At 40.2% G+C, this 12,445-nt stretch overlaps 1 protein-coding gene across 1 annotated transcript in view; it reads left to right on the plus strand.

Annotated features, from left to right (window-relative positions):
- LOC132882602 (uncharacterized) overlaps positions 1-12,445 on the plus strand; it is an 80,948-nt gene that overhangs the window by 34,141 nt on the left and 34,362 nt on the right. Inside the window, exons 2-5 of the mRNA XM_060915691.1 lie at positions 367-702; positions 2,958-3,254; positions 5,637-5,747; positions 5,832-5,894. Coding sequence (XP_060771674.1) covers positions 367-702; positions 2,958-3,254; positions 5,637-5,747; positions 5,832-5,894 — 807 coding nt within the window. The remainder of the gene's footprint in view (positions 1-366; positions 703-2,957; positions 3,255-5,636; positions 5,748-5,831; positions 5,895-12,445) is intronic.

The raw sequence follows: 12,445 nt of genomic DNA on the forward strand, positions 1-12,445 counted from the left end.
CCCTAAAATATTTTTGCATATTGAAGTTAAAAACCGCACCATCTGAAATTACAAATCTGTACCACAGTAAAGTTTTTACTTCAGCCCACTCTTTTTCCGACTTGTAAACTCAAAACTGCTTAGTGCGTCCTTGTTTGTATTTTTTTGTTTTCTTCTGTTTTGATTTTGATATTATTATTATTATTTATGGTTTATTTTCTAATTTAGTGGCTTTTTACGTTGTTGCAAATGCTGTTTTGCTTTTCTTGTTTTCTGTTTATTTATTCATTGTTAGTTTATTTCGAACATGTAAACAATCATCAAATCAAATGGACTGTATGTGATCATATCTGGGAGTGTAACGCTGACTCTGAATCTGTGATGCAGGTTTACTGTGTGCAGCTGGAGACGAGATAGTCACACTGCAGGAAGTGGAAGGAACCACTATAACTCTCCATACTGGGATAACTGGAATTCAGAGTGATGCTCACATTCAGTGTTTCTATGGACCTGAGAAAGCAGAGGAAAAGATACTGATCAGTCAGGTGTTTAAAGGAGAAACTGTGACAGAAATCAGTGAGAGATTTAAAGAGCGACTGCAGCTGGACAGAATCAGTGGAGCTTTAACCATCAGGAACATCAGCAGAAACCTTTCTGGAGTTTATTTATTACAAGTTCTTACTGAACATCTCTCATCCAGGACTTTCAGTGTCAGTGTTTACGGTGAGTACAAGTGTTTCTTGTCCCCTTCCCATTTCATATCTTCATCAATATAAAAAGGCCAATCAGAGCAGTATGGCATCAAACTGCATCAGGAACATCATTTACACACGAATCTGCCATGAAATAATTTTTTACACTAGCAAATACCCTTTGTGAGGACAAACTTTCATCATGGATAATCATCATTTCTGCCAAATCTGTTAAATCTGGAAATTTATAGTGTTCAACTAATGAAAAACACTTGGGAAAAGAGAGCAAAGATAACAGTCTGAAACTATCCACTGATTTTAAATAAATTATCTTCGGTCGTTATTTTAAACATAACCACTCACTGCTCAAAATGACAAGCTGCATTATTTTGTTTTAACTTCGAGAGAAAAAAAGAGGCTGCTGTGGGAACATATAATGTGAAGTGAGAGCCAGAATGCAAGTGCTCAGACTCCGTTACCCCATTTCCACTCTCACAGAAAACCATAAATATTCCCGTTATCATGCTGGGATGGTGTCGTGTGTGAATGGGAGCAAAACGGCAAAGTCGAAACGTTAATCTACCCTCTGGGGACCTTGTAAAATTGACAATTTTGTTTCGGCTCCAGCAGGAATCAGAACCATCAGATTTACATGGTGTGATGGTGGTGACGTTGCTGGTGGAGATGTAAATGATGTAGTGATGATATGACGGCACTCAGACTGTCTCACTGTAAACCAACCAGCGGTGACTCAAAACAACCAGCAAAGAAAACATTGGCAGATACAGTAGGAGTGGCGTATCCAGGGGGGATACATTCCAAGATCTAACGTGAAAAATCAAACCTGTGGATCAGAAAAAACCCTATATAAAGCTTTTGTGTGTACATACCTATGATAGTTTTATTCATAAACTACACACAATATAACATTAACTACAGTAACTAATAGAAAATAAAACAATTACAAGATAATGTAATAAGTTATGTGAATGTACTCTCTCTCGGGATTCTGACATTTCCACTATTTTTTTTTTAAATCAGGGTTGAGGCGCAGAGATGTATGCAAGTGAAAAACCTTTTTATTTACACAGCATAGTCAAAGTAACCGTGAACACCAGACATAAAAACACAAGACTAGAAGTGAAGAATACAACGCGCATGGAAAATAAAAATAAAGACAAGACAAACTAACAGAAGGCGGCGTTTAAATAAAGGGAGTAATGAGTGAAAGTGAAAGCAGGTGTTCCTGGTTATGTGGGAACTGGAGTTCGAGGGCTCAGGCTTGTATGATTGAGTGAGTCAGCAGATACGGCAGCCCCAGTGTATCAGCAAAAATCTTAGAAATCGACTCTCATCTCATTATCTCTAGCCGCTTTATCCTGTTCTACAGGGTCACAGGCAAGCTGGAGCCTATCCCAGCTGACTACGGGCGAAAGGCGGGGTACACCCTGGACAAGTCGCCAGGTCATCACAGGGATAAATCGACTTTGCTTGAACAAGAATGTTCAGAAATGGGAAGAGACTCTCAACAGAGACATGATGCAGCAGCTCAACTCATGCCGTGCTGCTAAAAAGCCAGTTTCAGCTTGGGCTTTTCACAACAATGGACTCGCCGCTTTGTCAATTATTCATCATATCTGGTCTCGAATGGTTTGTGCCAAAGTCCTTCCATAGCATTCTGTTAAATACAGTCAAGTAGGAATACATGATATCCATTATGGAAGACTGAGTGGGAATGAAAATTTATCATCTATTCCGTGTTGTTTTCACCCATACAGTAATGGATTTTGTATGTGAAAGGAGATAGCATGCCCTTATGAAGGGTATTCCAGTATTTTCAGTCAGAAGTGAAAGAACGGGTTCATAAACATGCAGGCAAACTAATCACAGAGAAATCCATATTCCAAAACTAACACATGCCAGGGTCAGGGAAGTGGAATAAGGGGAAGTGGGATAAAGCTAGAACAAGGCTCAGAATTGCATGAAGAGGAAGAGAAACAACAGGGTATAAATAACTTATAACTAATTAAAGTAAGACACAGAACAGGTGAACACATTAGAGGAACAAACCAATGAGATGTCAGGGCTGGAGACAATTCGAGACCAAAACAAATGACATGGAAAACGTAAGAAGATAAAGCAGCACGTGCAGCGCTGTGTGACGGACTGACAGTGGAGTTTGACAGAATGACTGTCTACAGCTGTTTCATGGATGTTCGACATTAACAGTAACTCACACCACCCTGTCACTGTGTTTTACTGTAAATCTGTGTTTCTGTTTCTCAGCTCCAGTATCAGCTCCAGTAATCAGAAATCAAAGAGGAAAGCGAAGCGTGTCTTCTACAGAGCCGTGTTTCCTCCTGTGCTCTGTGGAGAATGGAGAAGATGTGAAGTTATCCTGGTACAGAGAGAATGAGAGAATCTCCATCACCAATAACACAGATCTCAGTGTTCCCCTCAATCTCACACTTCAGATACAACACCCAGAGAATAACACACACACTTGTATCTGTGTGTCTGCAAACCCTGTCAGCAATGAAACAACTTCTCTCAACATCACACAGTTCTGTAATTATAACTCGGGTACGTCAGAGTCTCGAAACCATCATCACTCTGAACAGAACAGAATCATGAATATTCATGTAGGACTGAGACAGAGGTGACTGAAGATTAAGATGTAAAATAAATTCATTAGTGATGGTCTGTGAGTCTGGTTGGTGAAAGAAATTCGCTAGTTTAAATATTTGTGTGAAAGTCTCGGTGAGCTTTGCTCCATGAAAACATCATCCAGTGTAGTTAATGTCAATAACACTGTAAAAAAACACACGCGATGGAATATTAATCAAGTGCAGCATCATGTTACAGGTTTCGCATGGATCTGAGGCAAGAATCAAAATATCATGGGATTAGTTCGAGTCTTATGTAGGGCTGAGTGATCTGATCTAATCCCATTATTGTGATCAATTATACCACAGTACATTTTTCTGAGACATTGTGAGTTTTATGATCCTCAAACTAAAGATATTATGGCACTGAAATGGTGTGATGCATATCACGATACCAGAGGCTCCAACTTGGGGAAATTGCAAAGAGGGAGATTCTCCCTCTCTGCGAGTAGCTCGGAGGGAGACAAGTTTGAGCGCCGTAGGTGTGAAGGCGAGTTTCATTTTATATATATATATATATACACACGATTCACCACATTTCGTATCAATTAATTCTTATTAATAGTAACGGATGTAGATAAATCCAGTGACTATAGACCAAACTTTAATATGCCTAAAGTCAGTGTTAATGTCAATCATGACTATTATAAATTGTCAATGGTAGACCCTCTGATGATAATGTTCTTCTAATAATATTTTGTTTCTAAGTTAGTAAAAGTCAGACAAAAAAAGTCAGACAAGTTGGTTAGAATCTAACGTCTGATCTGGTGATCTAACCCTGTCAGATATAGGGTCGTCTTGCTGCCATCCAAAATAGTCCACCATTCGACCCTGGCGACCATCGCGACGGGCGATGCCGATTTTCTGATATTTTTTTCTTCGTAGTTTGGCTTTTGCCATTTCCACTAATGGAACTTCGTTTCATTATCTCATTCAAGAGAACAAAGAGTTAAAAATGAGCAGGTGATAAATGCAGACGCAAAAAAAACCAAACAAAATGGTTGAGTGTCGCGGGTTTTCTCGTTCTCTCGCACGTATCATTAATAGCGCCATCTGTATGCTTTATCGGTAGCTGCTAAGATGTTGGGTGGCTCAAGTGTGTACCCCGCAGCGTCCCGAATTCCGTTCGATTCATATGCACGCTTGATCTGCACGCGCATGCCTCCGGCATTCACTCCAATCCCCCCCGTTACGCCGATCGGTGTACCGACCGGGGAATTGGCATATACCGCGGGGTACACGCTTGAGTCCACCCATACAATGTCAGACACATGAAAAGCGGAAAGTCAACTATTAATTTTCGTCAACATAAATGTATCAAGTTCAGGGCCATAGCCAGCATTTTAAAATCACCGAGGTCCGTGATGCGCAAAGCGCGCACCGAAAAATGCTCGACATATTTAAATGAGAGGGGTGAATTACACGTCACACAAGATCTATTCCTGAAATTACTTTTAATGGTGTTTGAACTGAATATCATCAGTTCTGAAAAAAAAAATCATGTATGTGGCAAGAGTAAGCATAATTTAAGCTTGTTTAATGCTTTGATCTGGCCCAAGCAATGAGGACAAAAGATACCCTAACCATGCAGCCTATGGAACTGAGATACATTAAGAATCTGGCATCCATTACACCTACACAAAAAAAAAATTCTGGGAAAAAAAAATCAGTATACACCACCATGTTTGAATAAAGAGTAGGGGTAACAGCTTCATGAAAGTACGCTGATGGTTACCATGAAAAAAACGTGTCTCCTGCACTGCGTTCCTCTCCCGAGTCGCGCGCTCATTCGTTTTTGTGTTCTTGGTCTCAGAGCCGCACGCACGAAACAGACACAGACAGAATCAACGTTTAACGTAATTAACAATGCACTTCTTACGGAGACGTTTTAATGTTCATTTTTTATCCAGTTGAATATTTAGCATACAAATATATTTTCAGCTCTTAAAAATGACTGAGGTCCGGACCTCGGGGGCCTCATAGCTGGCTACGGCCATGATCAAATTATATATATATATATATATATATATATATATATATATATATATATAATTTTTTTTTTTTTTTAAACTAATCATGTGTAGTAAGGGCGGGCGGGAAATTTTTATGTTGTCAGCGGAAGGATTTTCTAAAATGTTCCCTAAAGCGGGAGATCTCCCGCCCACGGCAGGAGAGTTGGAGCCTCTACGATACCTGAATACATGATGTGATATTGTCATATCGCCCAGCCATATCGTCTTATGTCTGTGTCATATTGAGAAAATAACTTATATAATTGAATACATCATTATCTTCACAGAACAAACTGATCGTTCACTGCTTCCTGTCCTGATATCTGCTGGACTTCTGGGGTTATTAATCATAATATTAGCATTTGTGTGGATTTGGCTGAAAAATAAAAAGCAAAAAGGTAAGTAACACATCTTTCTGTTCATGTGTTTAGTTTTTACATTTGATGTGTTTCATACAATTTAAATCACATTTGTGTCTTTAGTGTCTGAAACTGAGGAACTGACTTACGCTGATGTGAAAATTTCAGCTCACAGTGCAGAGAGTTAAAGAGGTAAATATCTAAATAAAACTTCTGAAAATAATCATGATGTGGAATACTTTAGAGGATTTGGTTTTTAAAAAAGTCACATTAGTTCCACAGGAGTGATGAAGTCTCACCCTGATTCCGATACGGAGATATACTGCTGTGTCTCTACAGGAAGAAAACTCGAGAATAACGCCTGTTGAAGCAGAGCCTGACTCAGTGGTGTATTCACATGTGAAGTGGTCCATATAATTCATCACATCACAGTATACTTTTTTTGTATTTAATGGGTTGTGCTGAGAAATCCTGTAGGGTTAAGCAGGGTGGCTGTGGGTCCTTAAAAAGTCTTAAATTTAATTTTCCTAAAATAAGGCCATTAAAAAGTCTTAAATTGTCTTAAATTTCAAACCCCGTGGTCTTAAATTTTCAATCTTAAATTTATGGAGATTTTACTCAGTCATATAATTAAAATGTGGTACACTTTGGATGGGGAAAAAGTTTAATCGTTTTTGATGCTAACAATTATACCACGCAGGCTCCGAATCCACCGGTTGCTAGACACACGCGTGCTTGACAACCACTCAGTGCCTGATCTGTTGATGGAGGGTAGTCCGAGCCACAATGGGTAAATGTAAATTTAACGATAACTGGCTGCAAGATGCAAAATACTCGTGGTGGCTGTAAGACTTTTAAGTTGGGCACAATGGGGATAAGAGCGGTGGACTCTCATATGAAGAGTGCCAAGCACGTTGCTTTTGCTAAAGGCCGCGAGCATCAGCCTCAAATATCTGACTTCAGCGCTGCCACCACTAACGGTCGTGGAGAAGAGGATAGATCTGTGAGGCTACCGTTGTCCGACATTCGAACAACGATTGTACTGTATAATGAGCAAGAGTGTTGTCTTGTTTATGTAAGAGAATAGTGAGTGTGTGAGAGAGAGAGAGAGAGAGAGAGAATATATTCTATTGCGTGCATGTGAGAGAATAGTATTTTGTGTGTGGGTATCGTTCCAAGTGTTTTAAGAAGTGCAAGTGAGCAGACCTTTCAAGTGAGTGAGCCGAAGTTTCAGGTGTATGTGCATTCATATTGTTTAACTGTTGTTTTCTGCATTGTTATTTGACCAAAGATGGAATTGAACAATTCCGCTTACAATGTGACTCCCCAAGCAGAGAAAATAATAATTAAAAAAACCTGTTGCATTGGATTCTGTGTGTGACTTCATTCACATTTTCACATTGTTACATTGGATTCAAATGTTGTGACTGCATTCTGATTGTCACATAGTTACAAGTTTATCCGATCCTTATATTGTGTTCTGAGTGTGTGAATGCCTGTCAAGGAAAAGAAATGAAGTACTTCTACTAGAATAGTGTTTTCTGGTGAATGTTTGCAAGAACAATAAGTTGCATTAAATTATATAGTTGTTTTTTTTTTTTTTTCAAAAGAGTACGCTTTTGCATGACTTTAGATTTGGTCTTAATTTTTTTTGGAACATGGTATGAAAAAGTCTTAAATTTAACTTGGACAAACCTGTAGACACCCTGGGTTAGGGTATGTCTTCATATATCAGTGTTGAATATTAGTGTAATATTTGCATGTAATTATAAAATGGATAGAGAGATCAATCTTGAATTAAATTGCTGTTGCACATGGGGAAGCCATGGCCTAACGGTTAGAGAAGCAGCTTTGGGACCAAAAGGTCACCAGTTTGATTCCCTAGACCAGCAAGAATGGCTGAAGTACCCTTGAGCAAGGCACCTAACCCCCAGGCTGCTCTGGGTATGTTGTACATCGCTCTGGATAAGAGAATCTGCTAAATGCCTGTAATGTAAATTAACCCTGCTGTTCATTTACAGTCCTGTGCAAAAGTCTGAGACACCATTATTTATTTTTATACAAAAATATTATTTGCTGTTTGATTTTGTTTTTGGTATTAGTGTGAGTAAATAGAAAAACAACTAGATTTCTAAAGTTAAATTTTTCAAAAAACATTAAATGTTAGAGGGAAAAAAATGAAATGTATAAGTGGTCTAGCCTGGGAAATCCCATGCTGCTTTGCACAATCGTTCCGATCTGAAAAGACAGCATGGAAACTATGGTCTAAAGCAGGGGTGTCAAACCTGATCCATAAAGGGCCGTGTGGCTGCAGGTTTTCATTCCAGCCATGCAGCAGCACACCTGACTTGGCTCATTCAATCAACTGAACTGTCTTCACACAGTCAAATACTTACAGCCACACCCACCCTTGATTAAAGGGTGGGTGTGTCAGTTGATTGAATAAGCCAAATCAGGGTGCTGCTGCATGGCTGGAATGAAAACCTGCAGCCACACGGCCCTTTATGGATCAGGTTTGACACCCCTGGTCTAAAGGCTCGCCTGAGTTAGGGAGCCAATCAGAGAGTGGGGAGGGGTGGAAAGACGGTGACGCGTACTACTCGACAAACGGAAGCTTGTAGTTTATTTGGGACTGTTTACGGATCACATTTAACATGGCGGCGAGCGATACGAACCAAACTTTCGATCAAGCTTTAGACACTGTTCTGAATTAGTCTGGTTAACACCAGACCATATCACAAGTGAAATAAGTTCGGTGCCATTGTTTTCCTATTTTTATTTTGCTTTCTCTTTCCTTCTCTTCTTCGCCTCTTCGTCGCTCTAACTACGTCACCGGGTACAACTGCCATGATTGGCCATGGGCTACGTATACGCCAAATGATAGACATTCGCAACGTCCAATAAACGGCCGTTGACAATCGTAAACCACACCTCCCCTACGAGAAATTCAATAGGCGGATTCCAGACCATATTTCACTTGTGATATGGTCTGGTGTTAACCAGACTATAAGTGGTCAGTAATGGAGCGCATTGCAGATAAACCCATATAGGCTGTTCTGGTTTTGGAAACAGCAGCAGAGTGAGAACCACCGTGTCCAGAAGAACCGTGTGAGGTTCTCCCAGATGCGGGCGGGGGGGAATAAATAAATAAACTTACAACTGATTTCTGTATAAAACTGTACAACAGTGAACCTGAGGCTTAACGTCAGAGTTACAACAAATAAGTGATTTTAGTTTAGGAGCGTTTAATGTAAACGAGTTCATTTATTGGTCCATATGTATAAACTTTTCATCGATTTTGAGGACTTTTGCACAGTACTGTACAAACTGTTATTGTAGTCTTTCAGTGAAAACTGCTCAATTAGAAATACTTTAATACTTATTGAGTGCAAAATTCATGCTAATATGATCTAATGAGCACAACCACAAATCTGAAACCACAAATCTGATTATTTAAAACAAGTAGCCCATGTTAAATCCCAGTGTTATAATCGAGTCAGTGCGTTTACATGCACATAGAGAAAATCGAATTTCTGCTGTAGCTCGACTGAAATCGAAGTTCTAAATGCCATGGAAACACCTTAATTCGGCTGAAATCGAACCGAACTTGATTTCTCGTAATCGAGCTACGCGACCTAGATTATGCGATTGTAGCCGAGCTACTTAGTGCATGTATACCCTATCGAGCTACGTAGTCGAGCTACTTACTTCAGCATTGCCCCTTCCGGAAGTGACGAGTGACGAGACCACAAGCGGGAAACACAACAGCCTCGGTCGGCATGACACTTCACCTTAGCCACCACTTTATTAGGAACACTTCTGTTCGTACATACAAACTACAAACACTCTTCTTGTGAACACGGAACTGATAACTTTGTTTATACTCTTGAATAGCTCTTCTTCATGACGACAACCGGAAGTGTACCAACACGATGGGGCGTGTAGCACCACCTTTAGGACTGCAGTTGTCATGAACAGTTTTGCACTCAAGTTTCCATCAATGAAGAGTTTATAACATCAACGAAACTGATTTCATGTTAAAACTGTTAATGTTGTAGTCATGTTGTCTGGTTCCTCTCGAGGTTTCTTTTTTGTGTCGTCTGAGGGAGTTTTTCCTTGCCACCGTCGCCACAGGCTTGCTCACTGGGGATAGATTAGGGATAAAATTAGCTCATATTTTAAGTCATTCAAATTCTGTAAAGCTGCTTTGCGACAATGTATTTTATTTATTTATTTGACTTTGCCAAGTACATAATACACAAAAAAATATGCAGAAAAATGTATAAACAAAATAATAAATAACAAAAATATAATAGGCAGGACAGCCACAACAGCAAATGCCATTTACTGTGGCCCCTAACATGAAAAAGACAGACGATAAAAAAAAACAATGTTTATTGTTAAAAGTGCTATACAAATAAACTTGAAACATTAGCGAGAACTGGATGTCTCTCCATAATTGATGAAAAGACAAGATGAAAACTGGTCAGGGAGGCTGCCAAGAGGCCTACAGCAACACTGAAGGAGCTGCAGGAATTTCTGGCAAGTACTGGCTGTGTACTACATGTGACAACAATCTCCCATGTTCTCCATATGTCTGGACTATGGGGTTAGGGTCACAAGACGGAAGCCTTTTCTTACAAAGAAAAACATCCAGGCCCGACTAAAGTCTCATCTCATCTCATTATCTCTAGCCGCTTTATCCTGTTCTACAGGGTCGCAGGCAAGCTGGAGCCTATCCCAGCTGACTACGGGCAAAAGGCGGGGTACACCCTGGACAAGTCGCCAGGTCATCACAGGGCTGACACATAGACACAGACAACCATTCACACTCACATTCACACCTACGGTCAATTTAGAGTCACCAGTTAACCTAACCTGCATGTCTTTGGACTGTGGGGGAAACCGGAGCACCCGGAGGAAACCCACGCGGACACGGAGAGAACATGCAAACTCTGCACAGAAAGGCCCTCACCGGCCACGGGGCTCGAACCCGGACCTTCTTGCTGTGAGGCGACAGCGCTAACCACTACACCACCATGCCGCCCCCCCAACTAAAGTTTGCAAAAAAAATCATCAACTGTCCTAAAAGTATGTGGGAAAATGTGTTATGATCTGATGAAACCAAGATTGAACTTTTTGGCCACAATTCCAAAAGGTATGTTTGGTGCAAAAACACTGCGCATCACCAAAAGAACACCATACCTACGCAGGCCTTTCAATTACATAATTTGGGCTACACCCTGTATTTCTGAATTTGGGCTTTTTCCGTTGTGATACAGGGTAATTTGGGCTTTTCTGCATGCACAAAGTGCTGTTTTCCCACTGCTCTGTGTTTAAACCTGCTGCTGCTTTTTTAGCTACAAAGTTATGAATAAATAAAGAAATCTATGAATTATTTTTACCTTTATTGCAAAATGTCTACAGCATTAATCCCTCTTGATGTACATGACAAAAATAATTAGAATACAGTTAGTTAGTATTTAAAAGATGTGTTGGGGCCGGAAGAGAGCCTGGAGGAAAGGAGCCTGTGAATGAAAAAGCAAGTTATGCACTGTAGCCATTAAAGAGACAAACCTGTAGCAGACCTGCGACACAAAAGGTTTCAGTCACATCACAAGAATTGGCAGCGCAATTCACAGTATGTAGTCAGGTAAAAGATCTTAGTTTAAATGAAAGGTCAGTGTCTAAGATTATCATCAACAAGAGGAACAAGCTCCAAGTCACTGATTCCACCCACACTTACACAACTGTGTGTATTTAAGATGCAAGCTGTATCTTAAATACACACAGTTGTGTCCTGAATAGCTTTCTTTTATTCAGTCTTCTATCTGATTTAAATCATATGAAATTAGGTATCAGAGAGATATTGCAGTTGAGGTCAGATAATGTGGGATATAGGGCTATTTTTAGATTTTGAAATGATATAGGAATTATTAGGAGAATAAGGTGTGAAATGTTGATTCACACTCCAGTCCAGAAGGTGGCGGTAATGCACCTAAAAGCTGTTTGCCACCTGCCATAAAACAATATAAAAGAAGAAGAAAGAAGGTTTACCTAATGTGGAAATCCCGCTCTGGTCATTGGTACGCGAGTCTCGCTCCTCCACGAAATCATGGCGTGCCAATTGCCGTTGATGGAGAATTCTTGCTCTGCGCAAGGCTTACGGCTAGTTCGGCGAACCTGGAACAACATGGGAATGGTGCAGATTTCGTGTCAATTACGAGAAATACATGCTAATTCTCACTAATTTCGGTGTTTTTAAAGCAGAAAGTCAAGACATTGGGTTTTATGCAGCCAATTTTATTTAATCAATATTTCGGTTTTTTTTTACTTTTGGTAGCATATTTTGGGTGCATGTGACGTTATCTGTCGCGGGTATCATGTAATTGAAAGGCCTGCCATGGTGAAGCATGGTGGTGGCAGCATCATGTTTTGGGGCTGTTTTTCTTCAGCTGGAACAGGGGTTTTAGTCAAGGTGGAGTGAATTATGAACAGTTGGCCCAAAACCTTCAGGTGTCTGTTCGAAAGCTGAAGAGGAATTTCATCTTTCAGCATGACAATGACCCAAAAAAAGTTTAGGAATGGCCCAGCCAGAGCCCAGGCCTAAATCCAATTGAAAATCTGTCGGGCGACCTGAAGAGGACTGTGCACAAGAGATGCCCTCGCAATCTGACAGATTTGGAGCAGTTTTGCAAGGAAGAGTGGGCAAATATTGCCAAGCCTAGATGTGGCAG

This window comes from Neoarius graeffei, chromosome 3 (genome assembly GCF_027579695.1).
Source record: "Neoarius graeffei isolate fNeoGra1 chromosome 3, fNeoGra1.pri, whole genome shotgun sequence".
Classification (NCBI taxonomy): domain Eukaryota; kingdom Metazoa; phylum Chordata; class Actinopteri; order Siluriformes; family Ariidae; genus Neoarius; species Neoarius graeffei.